Source organism: Talpa occidentalis, unplaced genomic scaffold, assembly GCF_014898055.3.
Source record: "Talpa occidentalis isolate TD23 unplaced genomic scaffold, MPIMG_talOcc4v2.1 talOcc4.11, whole genome shotgun sequence".
Lineage (NCBI taxonomy): Eukaryota > Metazoa > Chordata > Mammalia > Eulipotyphla > Talpidae > Talpa > Talpa occidentalis.
This window is the reverse complement of record NW_023601104.1, coordinates 39,312,401-39,340,185: the sequence shown is the minus strand read 5'-3', so window position 1 is coordinate 39,340,185 and position 27,785 is coordinate 39,312,401. Positions and strand designations below refer to the sequence as shown.

Genomic DNA, 27,785 nt, shown 5'->3' with positions numbered 1-27,785 from the left:
TGCAAAAGTGCAAAATTCTTACCCTTCTGCTGCGACTCGGATCCCAAGCTTTGTCTCATTAACTTATTGCCGCGGGATAATAACAAACACCCTTCTTGGCAGACAGCAATGGGCACACTGAGGAGCTGCCCACAGTAGAGTGGAAGTGGAGAAGGACCCGGGGGAGTGAGCAGCGCCCCAGAGCTAACCCCCTTATTGTGCCAAGAACAAAGTCTCTCCTTGAGGCCAAATCTGGCTGCTCCTTTTGGGGGTTTCAGGTGTCATTGCATCAGCTCTTCAGGGTGACTTTCTCTGCTGGAGACCCCACCTGGGCGCTGAGCAGGGCGGTGTGAAGTGGCCCGGGCGTTTCCACTGGATGGTGCGCACGGATGGTCCAGGTGGGCGTCAAGCGTTGGGAAGGGGACACAGTGAGAAGATGCCTCCTCTTGTCTTTGTTTGGTCCCAATTTTGTTTCTGAAAATGATGAGTGCTCAGTTTGTTTTGTCCTTTTACAGTCTGCGATTTCTAGCAGCTTATATTAGTGTGTGTGCAGAGTTGTTTGTGTGCACCGCACCCGTTTATCGCAGGACAAGCGCACCCTATACCCAACTTGCTGCTCCTCATTTGTCATTGTTAACAATATGGTTTGGCAAAGGGTGTATCACCTGCTAGTTAATGATTCTGTGGTCTTTATGGTTTTTGAACACTTTTAAAAACTAGTCCCTCATTCAGGGAGACCCCTTCAGAGAGGAAGGTACTGCTTGGAGGAACTGTCCTTCTGGGGTCTTTTCCTACAAAATAGGCTCCCTTTCCTCCAGTGTCCCCCAGAGACACAACAGAGCTGCGAGCCCTGACCTGCTCATGCCTGCCTTGCATTCTTGGCCCTCACTCTGCTTGATCCAAAAGGACAGTGCTCCCAATTGTGAATCCCCAGTCCTTACCATCACGAGTGGGGTCAAGGCAAGGCATCTCTATCTTCTCCCACCATGGCAGGAGATGAGCTAGGGGAATCTGAAGGGAAATCCAGAGCCAAGAGAAGAGAGAGATCCCCTTTGACTGTGTGTCCCATGGCAGGTTCCCCAGTCCAGGGTTCCTGCCCCCACAGATTGCTGCTGTCCCTGGAAACAGGGACCTGAGGCTGATTTCTGCTCCTGCTAACAAGACCTTGCCAAGGCAGGACTGGCCCTGGCCCTCGGCCTCCTCCTGCAGTGGGAGCCCTGGAGGAAGATCCTTCCATTGCTTGTCACTTTCATTCCTGAATTCAGGGTAACTGTCCATCTTTTACATATTGACTTCTTTTACATGGCATTTAAGATACTTCTATGCTGGCCTAAGCAATGCCCCTGCCTCCCAGTGACATGGGGAAATTTACTGTTTTGGAAACATAGTTCTGTGTCACGTGTCTCTACTTCTCTTTCTGGGAATGTTTCTCCTTGAATTGCCCACTCCTATTTCTTAATGAAAAAATATTTATCATGAAAAGTCCCTCCCAACATATCTTTTCCTGTGAAGACTGCCTTGAATTCCTCCCACTCTTGCTCTTTCCACGAAATGATGACAAATAACCTCTCCTTGATACCAGAGAGCCAGCTGGTCTTGGTGCCCTTGGCCAATAAAGGAGACAGAGCTCAGGAGACTTGTCCTTCATTGTTGTGTCATCTTCACCACTCCTGGGCTCTTATCAAGGTCTGTTTTGTGTTACAACTGAGGGCTGCTTCTGTTGAGGGGGGGATGCTCAGCTCTTGGATCTTAAATAAACCCTTGTGTTAACTGGTTAGCTCTTCTTAGGAAGAAAAGAAGGTCAGTGGCTATGGCAGAGAATGCAGACCCCAGGTTCCCACATCCCTCATTAAGGAAAGTTACTTTGGGCTGGCCAACCCTGGGTGTAACTTGGAAACCACGTTGGGTGCCAAACTGTTAGAAGATAGCCCTGATACAAAATGGGTTCCCTGACTGTGGGTTCTCACCCATGCGCTTAAAAGGACTTATTAATACTCTACTGCAGGACTTAAAGGACTTATTAACACTTTACACACAAAAGATTAATAAAAGGTTTATTTACAAGGGTAGGGCAAATGAGGAAATGTACAATGCAGGGAGAAAAGTGGTAGATAAAGACTTAAATGTGTCCTACCCGATCCGCTGAGCTGGAATCCCAAATGGCACTCTGAGAGCTGGCTGCGAGCCACGAGCTGTGAAGCCAGGAGGCGAGCAAGTGAGAGAGACCCCAAGGCTCCTGTGTCTGGTTTTTATACCAAACCTGGCTGCTTAACTCCACCCTCAGGTCCCAGCAACCTTCCCTTTGTTGATGATAGGATTTGTCTTTCCCAATATCTTGATGGCTTTGGTCTGGAGTGGGGGGTGGAGTCCAAAAAGCCTGTATGGGATTAGCTCAGGACATCCTTTCCCCCTAACAATTCTCAGATCTGCTGTCTCCTCTTCTACCAGCTATTGCTTTCACAATAACTATCGCATGTGATAAGTTCTCAGAAGTGCTGGTGCAGTGGACTATTCCCTGGGTAAAGGGTGAGACACTGTTGCTTGCTTTAGAGGAGAAATGTTGAAGAGCTGAAGGACAGGGCGGGATCCCCTAGTCTGGGCAACCAACACACCTCTGGACAACCCAGAGTGAAGGTGATCAGGTCTTCATCACTCAGGAACCACAGACACGCCATCTTTATGCTCGCTCAGATGCACTGGACAATGTCTGACCTCCCTTTAGAAGGTCCTGGGCCTTCCTTTCCCAGTTGGGCCATTCAGAGTGGTTCTTGTAAGGAAAGGTGGTGAGAAGGACCATTCTGCCATCAAAGAGGTGTTGAGCAGACAGCACACCATCTCCAGACACATGGGGTATCAAGCATGTCCCTCAGCACTCAGAGAGATAAGGCAATTACCTCTGAACGAGATTGGTGGTCCAGATGTCCACCCCCACACCAGTTTCAACAAAGCTGTTTGGGACCAAAGAATAAGGAATGTGTCCCTTTGTGGTTGATACTACACAGAGGAAGAGTCACCAAGCAAGCTCTATAGGTTGGTTACCTACGTACTTGTCTCACTTTAAAAACTACTATGTGGATGAGAACTGACCACTAATTATCAAAAAAAAAAAAAAAAGACTCAAGGTTCATAATTTGGAGAAGGACATCTGGAGAATGTGCTCTGTCCTTGGAGCTGAGGGAAGATGAGAGGGTCTGGAGGCCGAGTGGAGGCAGGAACTGGGAGCCATCTCTGTGTCTGGAGAACAGACTTGGACAGCACCAGACCCTCTCATCTTCCCTCAGCTCCTAGGACAGAGCACAGTGAAACCTGTGCTTGGGGTCCTCAAACCAGGGCTCAGGTGATGGAACTCCTTTCTTTCCTGGTTTGAGCTGTTCAGCGTGTGGCAGGAACAGACAGAACAAGAAATGGGAAGTCTTTCGACGTGGGAATAATGAACCAGGATCGTTGTGTCCCTTGAAAGCCTTAGCCCTTTTGTAGTTGTTTGTCATATGAAGTAAAATGCTGGGCAGGAGAATTCTTTTGCTGCAGGGGGTCTTGTTGCCCCAGCCAGATAGGATACTGACAAGCAGCTAAGAGAAAGGGCCTCACACCATGGGGCTGAAGATCTGGCATCCCTTTGCTTTTTGTTCTTAGTCATAGAGAGAGAAAAATGTATTAGAGAGTATACTGGGCAGTGGATTGTACGTGTCAGCAGACTCTGGGTGGATGGCATGGAAAATTTTCTGTTTAGAAATTAGTTATTAAACAATTTGGCCCGCTTGACAATGGGAGAAGATTTATTGTACATATCTGACAAGCAAACCAGCACAACTATTATAGTAAGTCCTTCTTTTGCTTTTTCAGAAGTTCCTTTTTAATTAGAAGTTTCTTAGGAAAGTTTTTAAATGAAGTTAACTGTGTTAAGAAGTTTCTAGGTAGAAAAAGTTCTGATAGCTGAGTAGCAGCTGGTCTCCGGCTGAAGGCCATATGAATAGAATCGTCTTTTGATGCTTAGGCTTTAGCTGATAGGGAAGCACTGGTGGCTATCAACTGTCTTCGGTAATTGTCTAGCTGAAATAATAAGTTTTACTGTTAGGTTTGGTTTTTTATCTATTAACCTTGAAGGCTACAGTCTAGCTGAGACCCAAAGGAGCCAGCAGTCCACGGGAATATAACACACTAATTGTTTCTGGTTTGCACATGATGATGCAATTTTTCTGATTACTAAAAATGAATAAATAAAGACCTGCTGAGTCTCTTGGCAGAAGATACTTGCACCTCATGCAGTGTCAGTGTCTCCTCACTACCTAATCCCCTTCCCTTTAGCCCCTAACATGTCGCCTAGGCCGTCTCATCCTTTCAGGAACCCCTGACATGACATTTTGCCGGAGGCTGGTCCCTGGCAAGTGGCACCCGAAGCAGGGAGTTGAGAGATAATGCTGGACTGCAGCATTCTTTAATCCAATGATTAACTCCCCGAAGTTTCGCTGCTGCGACATTGTCATTAGTCCTACCTGATAAGGTGCTTCCAACCAGGCTCACGAACAGTTTGTCTCTTCTGTCTTTTCCAATAGCTAAGATCTCTTGGCTGAAGAGGATGATACAGTTGTTCAGAAAGATGTTGTTGTCAGGTGGCCTTCACCTGTTGGTGATAGAATTGGGTTTCTACATGAGTCTCTTGCAATGTTTTGTCATGTCTGTAAGCAGTAGGGCAGGTCTAGTATTAGAGGTGTGATTCCTAAATGCACAGGCCTTCCAGGATCAATTCATAGGGGTGACCTCTGTTTTCCTGGACAGAATTGCCTGTGTGTCCATAAGGAGTAGCAGGTGGGAATACATGTGTGAAGTTCAAAGTAAAACATATTCTAATCCCTTGGAGGATAGAAGCTGGATAAAAGTCTAAAGATGTAAAAGTGCCTGGAGACTTTGTTTCTTGGCTATTTCTTTCTTTACAGTTTTCCTAGGATTGTGTTTCTGACAGGTAACTGTAGGGGTAGGATGGGCACAGAGTAGGTTATCTATGATCCCAGCAGACCAGATCGGGTAAAGGAGGAGTCCTGGAGCCCAGGGGGCTTTCTCAGGCTTTTATTGAATTTTACATGTAGTGTGGCAAGCAGGTAAATGGCAGGCAGGGGTGCCGGGGGCCAGGAGGCCGGCAGGCCCCCAGCCCCCCAGCCCCTGTCAAGTCTTCACTTTGGACTTCTCTCTCTCTCTCTTCTGGCTTTCTTTCTCCCCTTCTCTCTCCTGCCTCTCTCCTTCTGCTTCTCCCCTGGGTTATCTCAGTACTTCTCCCATGGCCTGTAGGAGTAAACAGCACAGCTTAGTACAATGTAACAACTGCAGGTACCCCATCAGGCCGGGCAATCCTAATGGTGGGAGGGCAGAAAAGCCTGTCGATCATTTACGCTATGATGGGGATTTCATGAAGAAATTCAGATAATACCCATTATCCTGCCACCATGATGATTTTTGACAAGCTTTTGGGCCTCAACTGTGCTCCTTTTGGCCAAGCACTGTTTGGCTGGGCAATATCCATTAAGGGATGTGTAATATTTGGAGTTTTATTAGTCTTTATTAGTTTTATTATTTGTCTCTATGCACCGCAAATTTATTAAAGATATTTCACACTAAGATGTTTTGTTTGCTTTTGTCCACGCAGATGGTCAGAAGCCTTAGAACGCACACCCACTAGCAGTTTGGGGTCATATGGTTTTACTATCATATGGTTTTACTATCTTGGTCATATGGTTTTACTATCTACAAATAATATTAGGTCAGGTTTCTCAATAGTGTCCGGAGCCTCCTGGAGCATGCGCCGTGTTGCGCATGCGTGCAATAAGTTAGGTTTCGATTTACCATTTCTCCTTCTGAGAAACCACTGCGTTATCCTGTAAATCACGTGGGACTGGGAGGTAGGATGGGAGGAGCTACGAGGGTATAAGAAGGCAACCACGGGAGAGAGTGGGAGAGACTGCGTAGAGGATAAGGAGAAGAGACTGCGTAGAGGATATGTAGGGGAGACTGCGTAGAGGATGAGGCGAGGAGACTTCGAGGAGACTGCGGAAAGGATACTGCGTAGAGACTTCGAGAGAGAGACGAGAGAGGATACTGAGAGAGGTTACTGCGAGAGGAGCAGGGAGAAGGCCAGGGAAGGTAGAAAGACAGGGAAAAGAAAAACATGTAAAAGTAAGAGAAGGTAAAGAAAAAATAAAGAAGCAACCGCTAGCGGCAAGTCGTCTCAAGCCCCTCATTTCAATACTCAGCCCTTCTCTTTTCGTGCCTCCGAATCCCGCGGGTCGGGACAAATAGGAGTCTAATAATTCTGAGTGAGGAAAAATTCTCTGCCTGAGATATGGTGATCATGAGGCTCCCTTCCCTCCAGGAGGACCAGGAGAGGGGCAGGTGAGTAGTATGTGAGAGGGAGAGAGGCAGAACACCCTAAGGGGCTAGTCAGTGCTGACTTGTCTGTGTGTGGTTAGGAGTAGTGTCTTAGACAGGATGTTGCATGAACTCCAGCTGGGAGCCTAGACTTAGTTCAGCAGAAGCATCAGTAAGTTCCACAGAGACTCTATTACCCTGAAACAAGGGAGGATGCACCTCTGCAGTGGGCTCAAGGGCCAAGCTAATATGCATGAGGTTTGATGGCTCCCATGTAGGTGGATTAAAATACCAAAGATTGGCTACATACAGGCACAATGCCCCCTTACAGTGAGGGATGCCCTGGGAAGGATGATGTTGATCCTTCTCTGAGTCACACAGGCCTGTTCGTACCTGAACCGTTAGTCTGCTATCTTGCTGGACCAATGCTTGGTATTCATCTCTCACTACAAAGTTGCCAAAAGAATGATTTCTTTCCTGCAGCCATACCCAGCACCTGGTTGGCACTGGCCTGACTGACAACCTGTGTCTCCAGGACAATAAGGGTAGGCCCTGAGCCTTAGTTATCTCTGTGTACCCACTCTTTAGTGAATAATGGATAAATCAGAAACTGACCTCTGTAAGGACTTACTTAGTTGGGTCACTAATTTAATACAAAGATTATTTTAAATTGAAGTCATTTAGGATTCAGCAAAGAAGATTTTTTTTTATAGCTTCTCCTTACCTGAATAAAAGAAATGTCTTTGAGGGCAAAGCTGCTGTAAATCTCTTCTTGGGGGAAGTTTTATGGTCAAGAAGAAGTCATATCACTCATCCCTGTGAATCAACCTCACAACTATCTTTCCTCCCATTTCTTCCTCTAAGAGCTCATTTAACTTTCCAGATAAATAAAAACACACATTTGCATCTTATAGAGTTCCTATTCTTGCACTTCCATTCTCTGTTAAGTTGGTGTATACATCCTTATCTTTACCCTTTCAGGGAGCCATTTTTTGGTGTTCTCTCCATATGTATATGAAAACTTGGTCTATTTTCCATTAATTTGTCCTTTGTTAGTTAAATAATCCCTGAATAGATACCGAAGTGGGTAGGAAGGTGTTCTGCCAACACCAGAAAAAGAAAAGAAACCAGCCCTCTGCCATGTGAGGACCCCATGAGGAGAGGCTGTCTATGACCAGGAAATGCACCCTTGCTAGACCCAGCTGCAGGTAACACCCATTTGGACTTTCCATCCTCCAGAACTTTTAAACAAGACCCTATATTTGATGAAACAGATACTGAGTTATTTCCTGAGAGAGACAAACAAGGATGCACTGAATATCACAAGAGGGCCAAAGGAAATGGCACTGATGGAAAGCCCTTCGTTTTACCAGCACTTCCTCTGAAGATCCAGATAAATTCTGTAGAACGGCATGACGCTATTCCTTCCTCTTTGCTTGGAGGTTGTGGAAAAGTGCAGAAATGCTATTAGAAATAGGACTAATGGAACAAGGTAAAAAGGACCCCAGTCAACTCTGGAAGGAGTCCTGTGGTGAAGGTGTTAACAAAACATTTGATTTGTATCTACTTCTAGAAAGTTTGGTTAACCAACACCTCTTTTTGTTTATGTTGCAGCGGAAGTTGCTTTTATCCAAAACAGACAGAAGAGAGTACTGAAAACTGCACTGCTGTGGACAGGACAGCGGATGAATTTCTCTGCCATTAATGAAGACTCAGAGTCTAAATGAATTTGCAGCAGGGGGAGGCTGGGGAGAGTGCCGTTGAAAGCAGCTCTGCCTCTCACTCTCCCAGCCCAAGTTTTTATGAAAGATATGAACAAAATAACAAGAAAATAGCATGCAATTGCGTTTTTGCTTTTACAGATTAATAAGTTACCGCTGGAACAAGTTTCCTGGTTAGTAGGGATCATGCGCACAAGCCAACGGTCCTCAGAAAAAAGGAGTCAATTCTGGGAAGAAGTTCTGTTTGCAGAATTTGTAACATTCTGGATCTCCATGTGTAGAGCAAACAGGTATTCTCCAAAAACTCCAGCTCCCTTTAGTGCAGTAGGCCCACAACATTGCACAATGGTTCACCTTCCTGAAGTAAAACACTTGGAGCTATCTGTAAAAAAACAAACAAACAAAAAAGATATGTGAATACTACTGAAGAGTAAGAACAGACAAAACCTGAGTAGATGTTGGGGTGTGGGGGGAAAAGGAGCATGAAGGTACAATTCATCCCACCAGGTCTTCCCTGGCCCCACGTCCATATCCAAATCCATGCACATAAGAATAATGTTGACTTTACAGATTTCTTGAATATCATCTCAAAATAATGAAAAAATCCATTTAAAGCATTCTGTTCTTCCCAGCAGGTCTCTCTTCTCTTCCCAGATCTTCAAAAGTACCTGCTAATTACAGCTCAGGTTTTGAGCAAAGCAAGTGTGATGTCCCTAGACCGTGCCCTGTGTGACACTATCTCAGAAGGCTCAGCCTACTGTTGTTTAACGCATTTCTTAGGGAATTTTTCCACCACCCACAAATCAACTTTCACATAGTTACATATATTGATGCTTTAGGCACTGTTCTAAGCTTCTGTGTCTGCTATATTTTCTCCTAGTAACAAATCTAAGAGGTTCATATGAACATTCAATTCTTAGAGATGAAGCAACTGAGGAAGAGGGACATTCAATTATATAATTTGCCCTGCTCTTAAGATGCCACATCAGAATTTGGACGAAGACTGTCTAAATCCAGAGAACAGTGAATATTTTTGTTATATTTATGTCAGAGTTATTTAAATTGTCACTCAGCAGAAAACATCAAACTAAAATTAAATAATTCTCTTTCTAGGATGGAAGAAATCAGATGTTCTCTATTTTTTCTCCAAAAGTGATTTAGAGTTTATTTCCTCTACTTTGCTCTAATCCCAGGACAAATTGTCACTATAGTAAACCTGCCAACAAAAATTTTCAACCTTCTGTATTGGGGGTGAAGAGTGGGCAGGAAGTGGCCAGAACTGGGGAGGCCCATTGCAAAAACAGACGCTTCCTTCTCTTCCTGGTTCAGGCTCTCCTCCCTTTTCTCCAGAATGGGAAAGTTTTCTAGCTGGGTGAACCTGCAAACAGATGATCCACGTGGGAGAGAGGCCTCTCCCAGCAGAGGGCAGCCTGGGCAAATCCCCCCTGTCACATTGTGCTCCTCCGGTGACTCAACCTCTGATGCTCCTCCCACTCTTCTCCTCTTGGAAGCCACGCCCTCTGTAGACTCTTAAAATCTGAACCCCCAGAGACCGCAGAATTACAGAAACTGGCCTGCACTCTCCAGAGACCAAGCTAGAAGCCCAGGTGAGTGCCCACCAGGTGGTCTCTGGACCTGCTTCTGCTAGAGGCTGGAGAGGCAGGAGCAGGATGGAGAGGCCAGCATTGACACAGCTTGGGCCAGGCAGGCTGGGGGCCAGGTAGAGCTTGCCAGCTGCAGAGACCCCGTGGGCTGGGGAAAGAGCAGCCCTTAGTTGGGAGAGAAAGCATCTCTCTGAAGAACACAACAATTTCTGATTTTAGGCACTGGGCTGAGTCTCCTGGAGCTGGAGGACAGCAGGGTCTGTCAGCCTGATCCTGAGTGTCAGGGCAGCTCATGGTTTATGCAAAAGGATCCTGTAATGAGGCACTTGAGCACGGGGTACACATGTATTTGACATCAAAACAACTCAGTAGTCACAGACAGGACTGCCAGGGTTTGGTCACTTTGGTGCTCACCCATAGAGGGGACATGGAGTTTCTCTAGCAAGCAGGAGGAAATGCTTTTTAGAACAATAGTGTCTGATAACTTGGCAGATCTCACAGGAACAGGGTGATTTTCTTGCTATTCTAAGGGGCACCTGTAACCTGAGACCAGAGGTGGGAGCGGGGGTCCTTCTCCTAAGGGGCGGCTTTCCCTCCTCTCTCCTCTCCCAGGTGGGGCCTCCAGGGGAGCGCGGCCACCATGGCTCTGAATTCCCTCGTCCTGTTCTCACTGCTGGTCCTGGTGCTGCTGGTGCTGGTGGGGGCCCGGCCTTCCTGGCCAAGGGAGACACCGGCCCAGAGGTTCCAGCGGCAGCATGTGGATTTTGGAAAGGGCCCCTTTGGCTGCACATACTGCAACCAGATGATGAGACGCCGGAATATTTTAGGGAAGGCGATCAACACATTTGTGCATGAGCCCCTGGCAGCTGTCCAGGCCATCTGCCTTGAGCCAGACATCCCCTGCAAGTATAGGCGGAACAGCTGCCACAAAAGCAGGTACCGAATGAACATCACAGAGTGCAATTTGACATGCAGAAACCCCAAACCTAACTACCAGACCATCAACAGCATGAAATTCATCATCATTGCCTGTTCCGGGAACCCGCCTAAGCCTGTCCACTATGATGATTCCGTGTAGGTCTCGACTGAACCTGGATGCACCCCCAACCCCACTCACCCTTGTGGCCCACATCTCCCCGGCTCTTCCCTCTTCGCCCTGAAGGGAATAACCCAAGTTGGGCTCTGGCCATCCCACACCAGCATCCCTGCCCGAGGCTTGTACCACGTGGCTTTGCGGGGTGGCACAGGCTTGTGTGGGGCCCCATGTTAACCTCCTCACTGCTTCTTTCAATAAAACGCACCTGCATCCAGAAGCTGCCCCAGTCAGGGCCTGTCTGTGTGATGCCTCCCTGCAGGGCTGAGAGCCAGGAATCGGGGAGCTCTGGGGAGCAGCATGGGGAGAAATCAGGTGCCTGCTCTTCTGACTCTCCTTTTCAGTGACCTGAGAGAATTCTTTTCTATAGCTTTTTTGAAGCCAGGATGAAATTTTAAGTATGGGCTGTTTTAGCACCCAGTTGGCGGTGTGGTTGGTAACACATCCAGAGAGGTGTGGCCCTATGCAGAGAAACATACGTGGTATTGGAACCCAATGTCATCTCATTCAAAAAATGATAAAATTTTAAATGAGATACAATCTGGGACACTGTCCTGCTGGGTGACCTGATACAGGGTGAGGTTCAAGTACAATAATCCTTGTACCAGGAAGAACAGCAGGACCTCAGGGGACTCTCCGCTTCAGGGCAGGGAGGAGGGATCTGTGAAGTTATGATCTGAAATTTCTACCTTGTTTTTCTTTGAGTGAGCAGTTACTAAGTCCAATAGAAGGTACATTTTCTTGAAAAGTCAAACATCAAATGTAGTAGTTAGAAGGGACTGTGAGACCATCAGATTGAGGGGAAGTGGATTCCAGCTTTGTGCACCTGCTCTAACTGGCAGCCCCTGCCTGCAGTGCCCCAGATACACATCTGTGGAGGGAGGTGCTTGAATATTCGTCACCTTTCGGGTGCACACCAGAGTGGGGGGAGAATGTATCACCCACTGCCCATCCCTGGTCTGATGTCACCCCAGCCTCTGACTCAGGAGCGTCAGATGGGCCCTGCCCTGCCCCTGCCCTGCTGCTCGTCTCAGCACAGCCAGGGCCTCAGCTGCCCAGCCATTGCTCTTCTTGCTGCTGGAGTCCCCAGAAGGGAATTCCTGTGTTTCCCTCCTTCCCTGGGCTATGGGGTCTGCCTGCTCCCTGAGCTCCCTGGTGCCTCTTCCCTCTGACCCAGCCTGTGGGCCTGTGGTCACGCTGCTCCCTTCTTGGCAGCCCTTCTCTACAGGCACTGAGAAGACTGGACTCTACTGTCCCCACTTCTTCATTTCCCTTGACCCTGTTTACAGTTGCCCCTGGAGAGAGACAGGCCATTCAACAGCTGGGCCAGTTCTGTCTTTTCCTTTAGCATTTGTGAATGTTTTGACTGTGATTTTCTTATTTAGTAACCCAATTCCCTAACCCTGGGGGCATGTGTGAGGAGAAGACCTGCAGATGAGAGGGGCTGGTATCCCTGGATGTGGAAATGGGGATCTCATTCCTTAGTTAGGATGGGGGCAGGGTGCGTTGGAGGGTGGGGAGGGTGGGAAGGAAGTTCAAGTATCTGCTTGTATTATTTCCTTTAGCCAGACTTATTCTTCAGTTTATCTTACTCTTCTTACTAACCCCCAAACTCTTCATTTTCCCTCCTGCTAAGGGGGCAAGGTAGAGGGGGTGTTAGCAGGCTCAGGTTGAATTTGGCTGCATGTTGGTCTCACATTCACCTGCTCTCATGTGGTGCTCACCTCAGGATCCCTGGGGACCTCTCTCCGGTTATCACTGGTCCGGGGACAGGCCTGCACACAGAGAACCTGTGGGGCGGGGACGTGCTCTGAGCAGGGGTGAGGGCACCTGTCTTGGCAGGGTCAGCGCACACCAGGAGAGAAACCTCAGTCATGGACACTCTGGAATCTGCTCTGGGGACCGTGCTGCTAGCCCACACATCAGGATGCTCAGCCTCTCCAGAGTTAAATCATAAGTTGAGTTGTAACTTCTTCAAATTTGTATCTACTTGAAAGCAAAAATGATCAGATAGTGCTCTTTTAAAAAAAAGATGATGTTCAGAAGAAGAGGAGAGAGACTCCTAATCAGACTATGAAATTACCCAATTCTTTGTGGACAATATCTTGGCAAAAGGTCAGGTGCACAGCTTAGCCAGAAAAGGAGTCCAAAGCACCTCCTGGCAGTGGAAAAAAAAAAAAAAAAACAACAAAAACTATGGGTTGATTAGAGCTCAGGAGGTGGGAGATGAGACCCAAATTACAATGTATTATCCAAAGTGAGCAATCGAGCACAGGGTCAGGACGCAGCTGCCAGGGTCCCGTCCACTGGACAAGTTGCCCAAAGCACCAAACCCAGGACATGAACAGCCCCTCTCAGGTCTGTCTTCCTCTCCTTACCACACCCACATGTATCTGCCCTGCTCCTTCCTTTTCACCAGCTGCCCCCTGCAGGGAGTTCACCACCAGTAGGGAGATGTAATCTAAGGGCTCTGAGATTTGGTGGCATGGAAGAGGGGGCAGGGAAAATGAAGCCCAGTCCCATGGCCACGACAACACCTCCCTGTAATCCTTGCAGGGAAGTGACAATTCTGTCACAAAGGCATATGGCCCTCAGCTTGTGTCCTTATGGAGATTTGATTACTGACTCAATTCTGTGTCGGGATGGTCTGTTCAAGTGGTCTAGTCTGTCGTGGCTGAGTCTTGGAAGGTCATATGTTTCTAAAAATGTGTCTATTATTTCTTGGCTGCCTAGTTTTGTTTGCATAATGATACTTATAGTAGTCGCATATGATCCTGTGTATTTCTGCATTAACTCTTCTGAGTCCACCTCTTTCATTTCTGACTCTTTTTATTAGGGTTTTCTCTTAGTGAGCTGAGCAGAGGGATGTCAATTTGCTTAGCCTTAAAAAAAAAAAAACAGCTTTTGTTTTCATTGATCTCTTGTGTCATCATTTGTTTCTTTTTCATTTATTTCTGTTCAGTTTTTATTGTTTCCTTCCTTCTACGGACTTTTGGTTTCATTTTTTCTTTTTCTGTTTCCTTCCAATGTAAGGATAGATTGTTTATTTGAGTCTTTTCTTATTTATTTTTGTGAGTCTGTATTGCTGTGAAACACCCTTTATTTATTTATTTATTTTAGAGAATTAACTTTATTTATTTTTTATTATAAATTTTATTTTTATATTCCCCATACAATTGCGACCCCCTTATTTTGACCCCATCCCTCCCCTCCCCGCCCCTACCCCCCATAGAGTGTCTCTGGTTCATAGTTGTTTGTTGATTTTGATTTTTACTTTCTTATAGTTATTCTTTTTCCTGGTCCCTTATTTAAGTTTTTAGATTCCTGCTATGAGTGAGACCATCTGGTATTTTTCTTTTTCTTTCTGGCTTATTTCACTGAGCATGATCCCTTCCAGCACCATCCATGTTGCAGCAAATTGCATGTGTTTATCTTTTTTGAATGCTGAATAATATTCCATGGTGTATATGTACCACATCTTCTTGATCCAGTCATCTATTTTTGGGCATTTGGGTTGTTTCCAAAGCTTAGCTACTGTAAATAGTGCTGCTATAAACATAGGGGTGCAGGTGCTCTTTTGGAATTGATGTTTCTGTGTCCTTTGGGTAAATACCTAGGAGTGGAATTGCTGGATCATATGGAAGCTCTATATTTAGTAGGTCAAGAAATCTCCACACAGCTCTCCATAATGGTTGGACCAGTTTGCACTCCCACCAACAGTGCAGGAGAGTTCCTTTTTCTCCACAACCTCGCCAACATTTGTTGTTGCAAGTTTTTTAATATGTGCCATTCTCACTGGTGTAAGATGGTATCTCATGGTAGTTTTGATTTGCATTTCCCTGATGACAAGTGATGTTGAACATTTTTCGTATGCCTGTTGGCCATTTGCATTTCCTCTTCAGAGAAGTTTCTTTTTAGCTCTTCTGCCCATTTTTTGACTGGATTATTTTCTTTGTTTTTGTTGAGTCTCATCAGCTCTTTGTAGATTTTATGTGATCAGTTCTTTATCATTAGTGTTGTGTGCAAAAATGTTCTCCCAGTCGGTGGGGTTTCTCTTTGTTTTTGTTATTGTCTCTTTTGCTGTGCAGAAGCTCTTTAATTTGATGTAGTCCCAGCTGTTGATCTTTGCCTTCACTATCACTGCTTTGGGTGATGTGTCTGTAAAGATGTCTTTGATGTGCAGATCATGTAGTGTTTCGCCTATATTTCCTTCTATGTATTTTATGGTTTCAGGTCTTATGTCTAGTTCTTTAATCCACTTTGAGTTGGTTTTTGTGTATGGTGTGAGGTAGTAGTCAAGCTTCATTCTTTTGCATGTAGCAACCCAGTTTTCCCAGCACCATTTATTGAACAAACTTTCTTTGCTCCAATGCATATTCTTTGCTCCTTTGTCAAAGATTAGTTGACCATAAATCTGTGGGTTTATTTCTGGATTTTCTATTCGATTCCATTGGTCTGTGTGTCTGTTCTTGTTCCAATACTATGTAGTTTTGATGATTATGGCTTTGTAGTATAGTTTGAAGTCTGGGAGTGTGATGCCTCCATTCCCTTCTTTTTTTTTTCAGGAGAGCTTTGGCTATTCAGGGTTTTTGGTGATTCCATATGGATTTCATCAATAATTGTTCTATTTCTTTGAGGAATGACATTGAAACTTTGATTGAATCTGTATATTGAATCTGTATATTGAATCTGTATATTGCTTTTGGTAGGATAGCCATTTTAATAATGTTTATTCTTCCAATCCATGAGCAGGGGATGTCTTTCCATTTCTTTGTGTCTTCTTCTATTTCTTTTAACAGTGTTTTATAGTTTTCTTTGTATAGGTCCTTTACCTCTTTTGTTAGATTTATTCCTAAGTATTTGATTTTTTTTTTGTTTTGATAATAAAAGGGATGGTTTTTTTGATTTCTTTTTCTTCAGATTTATTGTTTGTGTATAGGAAGGCTACCGACTTTTGCGTGTTGATTTTGTATCCTGCCACTTTACTGAACTGATTGATGAGTTGAATTAGTTTTTCTGTGGAGTTTTTGTGGTTCTCTATGTATATTATCATATCATTTGCAAATAGTGATAGTTAGACTTCTTCTTTTCCTATTTGGATTCCTTGTATGTCTTTCTCTTGTCTTATTGCTCTGGCTAGGACTTCCAGTATTATATTGAAAAGCAGTGGTGAGAGTGGACATCCTTGTCTTGTTCCAGATCTTAATGGAAATGCTTTCAGCTTTTCACCATTGAGAATGATACTGGCTGTTGGCTTGTCATATATGGCCTTTATGATGTTGAGGTATGTTCCTTGTATCCCAAGAATTTCAAGGGCTTTTATCATGAATGGGTGTTGCACTTTGTCAAAAGTTTTCTCAGCATCTATTATCATACGGTTTTTATATTTCTTTTTGTTGATGTGTTGGATAACGTTGATTGATTTTCGGATGTTGAACCATCCTTGTGTCCCTGGAATGAATCCTACTTGGTTGTGGTGTATCTTATGGATACATTGTTGGATCCTGATAGCTAAAATTTTATTGAGGATTTTTGCATCAGTGTTCATTAGGGAGATTGGCCTGTAGTTTTCTTTTTTTTTTTTGTGTTGTCCTTGTTTGGTTTTGGTATTAGTGTAATGTTGGCTTCATAGAATGTGTTTGGTATTATCCCTTCCTTCTCAATTTTTGGGAAGAGTTTGTGAAGGATAGGCACTAATTCATCTCTGAATGTTTGGTAGAATTCATTTGTAAATCCATCAGGTCCTGGGCTTTTGTTTTTGGGGAGGTTTTTGATTACCATTTCAATTTCACTGCTTGTAATTGGTCTATTTAGGTGTTCTATTTCTTCTTTATCTAGCTTTGGGTGATTGTAGAGTTGTAGGAATTTGTCCATCTCCTCTAGATTGTTGAACTTGTTTCCATATAACCATTCATAGTAGTTACTGATTATTCTTTTGATTTCTGCTGTGTCCGTTGTGATTTCTCCTCTTTCATTGATGATCCTGTTTATTTGTGCTTTCTCCCTTTTTCCTTTGTGAGCCTGGCTAGGGGTTTGTCTATTTTATTTATTTTTTCAAAGAACCAGCTCTTTGTTTCATTGATCTTTTGGACTGTTTTTTTTAGTTTCAATTTCATTTATTTCTGCTTTGGTTTTTATTATTTCTTTTCTTCTACTGGTTTTGGGTTTTTTTTTGTTGTTCTTTTTCTAGATCTTTGAGCTTTGAGATTAGGTTGTTTCTTTGAGTTCTTTCTTGTTTCTTGATGTGAGCCTCCATTGCTATATATTTTCCTCTTATTACTGGGTTTGCTGCATCCCATACATTTCAGAAATTGGTGTCCTCCTTGTCATTCAATTCAAAGAATTTTTTAATTTCTTCTTTGATCTCCTCATTAGTCCAGTGGTCTTCCAGAAATGTGGTTTTCAATATCCATGAGGTAGGAGAGTTCCTTGCCTTCTTTTTATGGTCTATTTCTAGTTTGATGCCTTCATGGTCAGAAAAGATGGTTGGTATGATTTCAATCTTGTTGTATCTGTTGATGTTTGTCTTGTGTCCCAGTATGTGATTGATCCTGGAGAATGATCCGTGTGTGCTTGAGAAAAATGTGTACTCAGATTTTTTTTTGGTTTAGTGTTCTATAGATGTCTGTTAAGCCCAAGCGCTCTAGATCCTTATTTAGAGCTTTAGTGTCTTTACTTATTTTTTGTTTCGTTGATCTACCCATTGTTGATAGTGGTGTGTTGAAGTCTCCCACTACGTATGTGTTTTCTCTGATGTCTGTTTTCAGAGAGGACAATAGTTGTCTGATATATTTTGGTGCCCCTTCGTTTGGTGAATATGTTAATGAGTGTTATTTCTTCTTGAAGTATTGTCCCCTTGATTATAATGTAGTTACTGTTGGGATCTCTTTTTATCTTTTTGAGTTTGAAATCTGTTTTATCTGATATAAGTATAGCTGTTCCTGCTTTCTTTTTTGATCCATTTGCTTGTAGGATTGTTTTCCATCCTTTAACTTTGAGTCTATTTTTATCTTTTGTATCTAAATGTGTTTCCTGAAGACAGCAAAAGGTTGGATTTTGTTTCTTAATCCAGCCTGTGACTCTGTGTTTTTTATTGAAGAGTTTAGTCCATTTACATTTAGAGTTAATATTGATATGTTAGCATCTCTATTTGCCATTGTGTTTGTCTTTCCTTTGATTTTATTTATTTATTCTTTTAATAACTTTTTTTTGGCCTTCTTTCATTGTTATTCGTCCCTCTGAGGTTCTGGCTTTAGGACTCCTTGTAGTATTTTTTGGAGTGGGGGTATAATCGTAATGAAATTCCAGAGTTTCTGTTTGTCTGGGAAGGTCCTTATTCTTTCTTCATAGAGGAAGGAGAGCTTTGCGGGATAGACTATTCTTGGTTGGCATCTGTTTTCTTGGAGTCTTTTGACTATGTCCCTCCACTCTCTCCTTGTCTGTAGTGTTTCTTCAGAGAAGTCTGATGTCAGTCTGATTGGTTTTCCTTTGAATGTTATCTGTTTCTTCCCTCTTGTCAGCTTCATTATTTTTTCCTTCTCCTGGATTCTTGGGAGCTTTACTATTATGTGTCTTGCTGTATTTTTCCTTTCGTTGTGGAAGTTTGGTGTTCTTCTTGCTTCTTGTATATCAATTTTCAGCTCCTTCTTCACGTTTGGGAAGTTCTCTTCAACTATCTCCTTGAATATTTTCTCTGTTCCTACATCTCTCGCCTCTGCTTCTGGGATTCCTATAACTCTTATATTTCCTTTCCTCATGGAGTCAGATAGTTCCCGAAGTCTTTCTTAGTTCTTTTTCCTTCGTACTTCTCTTTCCTTTTCTGTTTTGGTTCTTTTTATTTCTGTGTCTTCAAGAGTACTTATTTGTTCTTCCATTTCATCTATTCTGCTTTCATTGCTTTCCCCAGAGTTCTTTAGCTCCTCCATTAATTCTTTGATCTCCTGCATTTCTTTTACTTCCCTCTTTAGGGACTCGATTTCATTCTTCTGATCATTGATTATTTTTCCCTTATCATTGTTTTCCTTTATGACTTCTGTCAGTTTTTCAATCACGGCAATTTTAAATTCTCTTTCTGGAAGGCTCAGAAGTTCTTCCAAGTTACTGTCGTTGCAATCTGGGGGGTGGTTTTCTTTTTGTGGTGTGCTTTTTTCCTGAGGAGTTGCTGGGTTGTGTGTGGTTTTTCTACTCCCTACTGTCTGTTTTCTAATTTGCCTATGCATTGGGACACTGTGTTGCTGGTACTGGCCGACATCTTGGGCGAACTTCCCAGCTCTCTTCTGGCTCCTCCAAGAGCCATCTGCCGGTTTCAATCAGGCTTTACTAAAGAAATGTCCCTGTTCTAAAGTGGCAATGCAGGGACGTACTCTCAACTTTATTTTTTTAAAAAGATTTATTTATTTATTTATACAAGCACTGGGTACAGTCAGAAGCCCAGGAGGGTGAGAGAATTCACCAGAGCCAGAGTGGAGAGCAGAACAGGCAGAAGGACTGAGGTACACTGCTGAGGGCAGCAGTGGGGCGGCAGAAGAGGTCTGCACACCATGTGGGACCCTCGCCCAGCAGCCAGGGATAGAACAGGTGCTGCAAAGGCTGTGGGCAGCTTCGCAGCCCAGCACTCAACTGCTGCACCACCACCAGGGAGGCCCTGAACCATCCTTTAAACGTCACTTTGCATCCTGCAGGGTTTGATAGCTGCTCTCTTATTTTTCATTGGTTGCTGATTTTTTTCCCCCGACCCAAGAGTTACACCAAAGCATTATTTTTAGTTGCCACAATTTGAGTCTTTTGCGGTTTTCTTTCTGTGGTTGATTTCTAGGTTCATACCATTGTGGTCAGAAAAGGTGTTTGATATGATGTCCACCTTCTCAGTTTTATGGATGATTTTTTATATCCCTGCATAGGATCTGACCTTGAGGATGCTACATGTGCATTATGTGTTCATTACTTTTGGGATGAAATTGCTGTATCTGTCTATTTAGTCGATGTGATCAATTATTTCATCTAACATCAGTATTTCATTGTTTGCTTTCTGATCTGTCCTCTGACGTAAGTGGTATGTCAGGATCCCTACTATCAGGGTACTGCTGTCACAGTCTTGTCAGCTTTGTTCATAAGTGTTTTCAGTGCAAATGCACTGGGTTCATAAATATGATGCCAGTTATTATTCTTATTGGAATAACCCTTTGGTCATTATATAATTCCCAACACTGCATTTATGAACTTTTCCCCTAATTGTTTAACTTATCAGGTATTAAAATAGCAGTTTCTGGTTTTTTCCTCTAAAAATCCAGAAATCCCTTGCTCCAGCTTTTCACTGTGTCTGTCTCTTGATTTAATGTGAGTTTCTTGTTTGTAGAATATAAATGGATCCTACTTTTTAATCCTTCCAGCCACTGTGTCTTTGATTGCTAAGGTCAGACTGTTAAACATTAGGGTCATTACTGGTATATGCTGCTTAATTTCTGCCATTCAGATTTTTATTTTGCCTTTTCTATGTGTTTCTATCTTTCTATTTCCATAGTTCTTTCTCTCAGTTACTTCACTTTTAAGTGTCTCTGCTCCAGTCCTTTGTTTTGTGATTGACATGAGATTTGTTTCAAACTTTCTATGTCTAAAATAGTCTTTTTATTTTTTTGCCCTGGAATGGACTCATCATTATTTGATGATAAAGATTCTGTCCTTTTCATCACAGTCATGATCACAAGCAGGACACAGAACATTTCCATCACCCCCAAATCCTCCTTATCTATCCCTTTATAACCTCCTCCCACCCAAACCCTTGGGAATCTTCATACACACAATAAGCTGTTATAGTATGGTCAGTAAGAGAAATACACATCTTTATGTGCTGCCAATACAAAAGTGAATTAAGCTAATCTAGTCCTCCTAGTACTTTTTTTCAATTGGGAAGATGATTTTTCAAGGTTGTGTAGCATAAATCCTCATGAAAGTTTCTAAAGACAGATGAAGATAATGACTAGTCTAGTTGTTGCCTTCCTGTTTATACCAAATCAGTCAATTTCAATTTTCTTCTCTTTCAGACAGTCCTTTCCTAACCACATCCCTGCCCCATGAAATAAACAGTAAGACATAAGATTTTTTTGAGTTGAATTGAGCTTTTAGAGGCACAAACCATTATACTGTCCAAGATTTTTTTGCCATTCAATAACTAATTTTTGCCCTGTAGGGGCACTATCACTCCTGTTGAGAAAGCATGTATTAAATGACCCTGTTAAATTTATTAAAACCCCACCTCCAGGAGAAAAAGGAGCTCTCCTACACTGCTGGTGGGAAAGTGAAATGGTCCAATCATTTTTACAAGATTGAGGATCCTCCACACAGCTTTCCATAATGATTGGACCATTTCACTACCATATGTCCCAGCAATTCCACTCATAAGAATCTACCCAAAGGACACAAAAACATTAATTCAAAAAGATACCTGCTCCCCTATGTTTATTGCAACACTATTTACAATAGGTAAGATATGGAAACAACTCAAATGCCCCAAAACAGATGACTGGATCAAGATGATGTGGTACATATACACAATGGAATGTTATTCAGTAATCAAAAAAGATAAACTCGTTTTTACTGGCATCATGGATAGAGCTAGAAAGGATTATACTCATTGAAATAAGTCAGAAGGAAAAAGAAAAAGATCGGGTGATTTCACTTCTAGGAAGAATATAGGGGAACCAAATCAGGGCTCAGGAACAAAATCATAATAATAATAAATAAATAACCCAAAATTAACAGGAAACTATAAATCAGAGACATTCTGCAGGGAAGGGGGAGGGAGAGGTATCAAAACAGGGGACGGAAGAATCCAAGGGACTGCATCTTCTCAGGCACTACACCTGAGAGGAGAAAGCAAACATTATACAAAAATGAACAATGATGTAAAATATATATAAAGAAATAATTTTTAAAAAGGACTGAAAAATAAAAATAAAACCAAAAAAACCTCACCTAGAAGGATCTTTCTTTGCTACTACAGCATCAACACAACAGTCAACTACATCCCCCTGCCCCCTCACCCTACAGCAGGGTGATATGCCTGGGCCTAACATCTATGCCTGTTGCAAAGAGAAATTGGTTTAAAGGCACAACAGTCACATTTCACAAAATGCCTCACCAGTTATCCACGAAATGTTAGGGTTATCAAAAACAAGGATTGTTGGAGAATTTGTCACAGCTGAGAGGAGTTGAAGGAGATGGGACAACTCAGTTTAAAGTAGTTTGCTGGATGGAGCCATGGAGTAGAAAGACGAATGGGCCAGAGCAGAGACCCCACTGGCCACTGTAAGCACAGTTCTAACTCTAATCCTATCTTCTGTGCCCCAAAAAGTCTCCTGGAAGCTGATGTGTGCAATTTGACTCTGAATGGTCATGACTGACTGGCCCAAGGGGTGGACCGTCAGCCTCCACCTGCAGGTTATATTTCAGAGAAAAGTGGCATGTGTCACGAGCGTCTACGCACCATGTGAGTGAGACAGGAAAGCAGAGGAAGTGAGAACGCTCCAGAGAACGGCAAGAAGGCACAGGAAGAGCACTGATGAGAGACGGGAAAGGTCTCATCCTCTCCCAGTCCTGTTTCCATTACCTTCTTGAGGTGCCAGTGGAACATTCTCAACCTTCTGGTTGTCTTTTCTCCTGCTGGATTCGGCATCTCAGCAACAAAGATCCGCAAAACAGCATACTAGGTTGGAGGCAGCAATTTCTTTCTGAAGTAAACAGCTGATGTTAGTGGACATGGTTGGTCTCTCCTCCTCCTCCTCATGCTGTCCTGCCCCTTCCTCCTTCCTCCCCTTCCCCTTAAGCCTGTGGAGCCCACACTGCTCCAGGCAGCACCAGACAGGTCACAGCCTGGGGCCCAGGGTGGATTTATGGCTCCCTGACCCAATCTAGGCTGCTTGTTACAGTCACATGGGAATGTTTAAAAATCCTCTCCGAATCCAATCTATTCCAGGTCCCATCCCAAGTTCATTGAAATGAATTTCAATAAAAGGTTATAAAGTTCATTTGATAGAATCGAGTTGGGAACAAGGAGCCTCTCTACCCTGCTCCTCTTCACTCTCACAGGACTCCCATCCACATGACACTTCTGACAGCAGGTATGTGAAGGGCTTCTCTCCAGCAGCCCTTCTCTGTGATAAACAGTGTCTCGCTATTTAACTCAATTTTGTCACCATCTATCTGAGCGAAAAAATATGATGCCATGAAATATTTTTTCTCCAGACGGTATTTGGGGTTTTGTTCTATCTTTAGTGCCACTACATAACCCCTACCCACAGGACAGGCTGTAATGTAGATACATCTGCCACATGCTCTTTTGCAAGCCCCTGGAGTGGGGGTGTAGGGTGGGCAGGAAGCGGCCGGGACTGGGGGGGCCCATTGCCAAAATAGGGGCTTCCTTCTCCTCCAGGTTCAGGCGGTCCCCCTTGTTCTCCAGAACTGGGAAGCCTTTCAGCTGGACACAGGTGGACACCTCTACCCCCCCTCACCCCCTCTGCCCAGAAAACGACTATAACCATGGTAGCTCATGGTTTATACTAATGGGCACCGAGTGGGGGTGGAGGAACACAAGCTCTGCTGTTTCACTTCATGTCAGCAAATTTCCCTTCACCTGGACAACCTTAGGCAGGTGCGCCATGTGCGGGGTGGGGGTGGGCGAACATCTATTTCGAGAACACCCGCCATGTGGGGGTGAGAGAACATCTTGGCCTCACAGTAGGGTGATGCTTTCTGTGCCAATTTGATCCCTTGCTCCAATCTATCAAAAATTCGGAAACTTCTGATCTTGATGCAGGCGAGTTCCTGCTTTGCCCTCGCGGCTCCACCTCCTTCTCCTCAGAGGCGCAGCCGCAGCGCTGGCCGGCAGAGGGCGCCACGGGCTTGCTGCGCGCGGGAGCTCAGGCTGTTTCCTCAAGTTTGGCTGAGGGGGGCTTGATCTTTAAAAAGCCCTTTGAGAACAGAGATAAACACCAGAAAACAGACACGTGGGATTTAAATATCTCAAAAACAGGTCTGTTGCAAAGCGCAAGATTCTTACCCTTCTGCCACGAGCGGATCCCCAGCTTTGTCTCCTGCTCCGCGCCGCCCCGGGACGCGCGCTCTCCCCGCAGAAGGACGCGCCCGGCGCGCTGAGGAGCCCCCGCAGTGGGGTGGGGGTGCGGCCGGGCGGGGGCAGTGAGCAGCGCCCCGGAGCGCGCCCCTTTTCTGTGCCAAGAGCAAAGTGTCTCCTTGAGGCCAAATCTGGCCGCTCATTTGGGTGGTTTCGGGTGACTTTCTCCTGCTGGAGACCCGCCTGGGCGCTGAGCAGGGCGGTGTGACGCGTCTGGGCGTTTCCACTGGACGGTGTGCTCGGATGGTCCAGGTGGGCGTCAAGCGTTGGGAAGGGGACACAGTGAGAAGTGCCTCCTCTTGTCTTTGTCTGTTAGGTCCCAATTTTATTTTGTTTCTGAAAGTGATGAGTGCTCAGTTTGTTGGTGTCCTTTCACACTCTGCGCATTTCTATCAGCTTGTTGGTGTGCGCGGTGTCGTTTGCGTGCACCGCCCCGTTTATCCCGCCGATACACAACTTCCTGCTCCTTTTTTTCCACTGCTAACAATGTGTTTTGGCAAAGCGTGTATCTCCCGCTAGTTAACGGTTGCATGGTCTTCTGTGTGTTTGAACACTTTTAGAAACTAGTCCCTCGTTCGGGTGCATCAAGTATGTTCCAATCATCTACCGCTATCAATGAATTCCGTATGTGGAGGAACAAAAGAGCAATAGCGGGTCCTGTGCTTGGAGCTGTTGGGCAGCTCACTCTGAACGTGCCATCAGCGCTCCTTGGAGCTAGCACGGAAGCTACTGCATGGCGGGGAGGCTCTGGGGTATCCTAATACACCAAATTTACAAATTTAGAGATCTAATTGGCTTTATAAAAATTTTTACAAGTCAGGCAGCATCCAGTCTAGGTACTGCAAGAGCTTGTATATTATGGAGTGTATTTGTAGGCAGATAGACACTGGGACTGTCTCTTATTAGCAAAAGAAAGGATTATTTCAAGTAAAAACATCTTTCCTCAGGGGAAGGCAGGGGTGTCTTATGTAGTTTACCTCATTGATGCTGACCTGAAAACCTCACATTAGTTTCTTTAGGATTACACTTTTGGGAGAGGATGATATTGCAATAGGGTTTAATTCCAGGTCAGGGTTCCAGAATGAGGGACTTCATTTTGGGACTTCTATTATTGGACAGGTGGCACCCAAATCTTCCAGATGTGCACATGGTCCTGGCCCCAGAGGTGCTGGGGGTATTTTTTACCAACTATGAAGATGACCCGTCAAGTGTTTTCCATGTACTGAAATCCTGAAAATCACTGCACATGGAAGTCAGCTTTATTGTTTCCAGCCAGCGTTATTGCTGGTCCTTAATACTGGAGAAAATTAAAGTAATACCTGCTTATACGTGTTAGATAAACTTAGACTAAGTATGTTGCATCCGCCACTCCGCTCAGGAAATCCACCTATTCTGCTCCCCATTCTGTCAAATTCATCAGTCTTTCTTGATCATTGCAATTATCAGGCATTTTTAAAAATTAATTTAAATTTGAAGATATGTTGCTTTGTCAATGCTTCAGCACCTAGTGTTGTCAATATAATTCTTAAAGTAGTACGTAGATTTGGAAAAGAATGTGTGCTTTACATGCTGTGTTAAAAAATGTAATGGGCTTGCAAATGCTAAATTAACATTATTGCAGTATATTTTATGGGTTATATTTAATATAGGAGTGCTATTAAGTTTAAGTTTCACAACTTCTTAAAACTGTATTTAGAGACATAGAGTATTATAAAGAATTAGCATCATGTTTCACGGATGTTGTCCAAACTTACATGTGTACAAATTTAAGAGTAAAGAGATGATTGAAGGGCCTCCCCGGTGGCTCAGCGGTTGAGCGCTGGGTTGCTAAGCTGCCTGCAGCCTCTGCAGCACCGGTTCAATCCCCGGCTGCTCCCAGGCCACTGGAGGAGGGTCCCGCATGGCGCCCAGACCTCTCCTGCCGCCTGCTGCTCCCCTCAGCAGTGTGCTTCGGTTCTTCTGCCTGCTCTGCTCCCTGCTCTGGCTCTGGTGAATTCTCTCACCCTCCCGCGCTTCTGACTGTACCCGGTGCTTGTATAAATAAATGAATAAATAAATCTTTAAAAAAAAAGAAATGATTGAATATTGCAGCATGTATTCTAGCACTGTGTACAATTGTGAATACTGTGCTCACTTGTGAGAACCTTTAGAACTATGCACAGGATTGTGAAGGGTAAAACAAAAATAGATTCAGGCACCAGGATGCATCATGATCTTAAAAGGCATCACAATTGTGCTCTCTGTCAGAGAGAATTTGACAAGTTAGTGCTTCTTTCACCTATGTACATTACTGCCCTGAACCATCAGCACATGGAGGCAGTGTCTGTCCTGGCAGAGGCACAACCTACAAAGACTTGTCTCTCAGATGTAGTCACCATTTAGGAATCTTGAGCAAAAGATGCGGAGAAGTGTTTTCTTTGAGTTAGAGTCTTGTCAGTCATGAGAGCAGAGGGTTAGGGTTATAGGTTGCAGTGGATCCCAAGTGACAGAATGCTTTTTTATTCTTTGAGAAATTTATTGTTTTGTGTATTTGGATTAGTTACAATGTGAGGTGGTCATGGGAAGAGCTCCCTCTTTCCCAGGTCTAAGAGTTGTTCTGGCTTTATTTCTAGCACTTACACAAAGTCATAGTAGATTCCTAATAAGCTGCTCATCAAATATATTTTAGTAAATGGGACAAATGTCTGGGGAGACGTGTCACTAAATGCTGGAAAATTGGTTAATTTTAAGAAGAGTTTCTTTGGAGTCCAGAAAAGGGGGAGAAGGTTTTCAGGGCAGGAAAGGTTTAGAATCATTGGTCATGCAGAGCCTAGTTTAGAAATGTTCTTGGAACAAAATACAGATAAGCAGTTGAGTTGGCTTTGTATGGAAATAGGAGGTGGTTTCGACTTGAGTCAGGAAGCCTGGCCCAGAGTTCACTTGGTAAGAAGCTGCTTCTTCAGAGATAAAGGGATAAATATCTCTGGTCTAAAAAATGGAGCCTGGCAGTACATGCGAACTTTGAAATGGACCAGGGCAGACTTCAATGCCCGAATAGTGGGTGAAACTATGCCAAACTGAATCAGGTGGCATAAGATGGTGTCTATAGATTTACCCTGATGCTATATGGGAGGTACTATAAAGTCACTGTCACTGCTAAAATATGTGTCCTTTAAATAACAGATGGGAGGCAATGAGGAGGCTTATTGTGACAGTATAGGGATAGAATAAGATCTCAGGCTACACTTTTTGGAAAAAGCTTTGACATGCAAATTTGTGTCACAACAACTACTTAACCAACTGCCTACAAAGATGCTGTGCCATTTTGCAGGGTGGCCTGACCTTGAGCCATGCTCCTACTCCTGCTTTCCCTCTCCATCTAGAGGTTTAAGGGAAGACATTTCAGAGAATAAACTTGAAACGGTTGAAGGAATAAAAAGAAAGGATCATTTTAATAGACTTGCGCTTTTCCAGAAATTTTAACTACTTGCTGAAAACACAAACTCGATTTCTCATCTGTAGCTGCTACAAGAAGGCAGAGTCTGTAATGTAGAAAATCTTAACTGCCTTAGGCATATGTAGCACACTTAGATTGTAAACTCTCCTTCTGGGGCAAATTGATATGAATTTACATAGATTAGGAAAAATGTCCTTCACTCAGTTAGAAGATTGGACCTGCGGATCCTTGCTTAGGGGGAGAAAGAAATGTACTTTGGCAAGCTGTAGGAAATCATTACTGGGACATAAAGAGGCAATTCACAGTGGAGGTGTATGAGCAGTGAAATGAACATTGGGGAAATTGTTTAACCTCACTAGTAAAGAAATACAAGGACACAGTTTCTTCCAGTATATTTATACATTGTAGACTTATATTTATATATTTATACATTGTAGATGGCATTGTAAATAGGTGCAAACTTTATGGA

At 43.9% G+C, this 27,785-nt stretch overlaps 1 protein-coding gene and 1 long non-coding RNA gene across 7 annotated transcripts in view; one reads left to right on the top strand and one right to left on the bottom strand.

Annotated features, from left to right (window-relative positions):
- On the bottom strand, positions 1 to 23,881 carry LOC129144820 (uncharacterized). Of its 2 annotated transcripts, XR_008549510.1 has the most exons (6): positions 23,809 to 23,881; positions 22,360 to 22,480; positions 8,212 to 8,439; positions 4,473 to 4,600; positions 2,114 to 2,171; positions 1 to 453 (listed from the first exon to the last, which is right to left on the bottom strand). It is a non-coding gene; the product is annotated as an uncharacterized LOC129144820 (long non-coding RNA). The 2 variants fall into 2 exon arrangements; XR_008549509.1 differs by lacking the exon at positions 23,809 to 23,881 and having other exon boundaries at positions 22,360 to 23,428.
- The window catches only part of LOC119238867 (ribonuclease pancreatic-like), a 32,393-nt gene continuing 14,006 nt past the window's right edge, over positions 9,399 to 27,785 (top strand). For 3 of the 5 annotated variants that reach the window (XR_005123699.2, XR_008549506.1, XR_008549508.1), the window contains exon 1: positions 9,399 to 9,664. Coding sequence is in view for 1 of the 5 variants with exons in the window: in XM_037502959.2 (XP_037358856.1) it covers positions 10,302 to 10,597 (296 nt within the window). In the remaining 4 variants the exon portion in view is untranslated. Of the gene's footprint in view, positions 9,665 to 10,273; positions 10,598 to 27,785 lie in introns of all 5 variants that reach the window. The other 2 variants (XM_037502959.2, XR_008549501.1) reach the window with 2 other exon arrangements.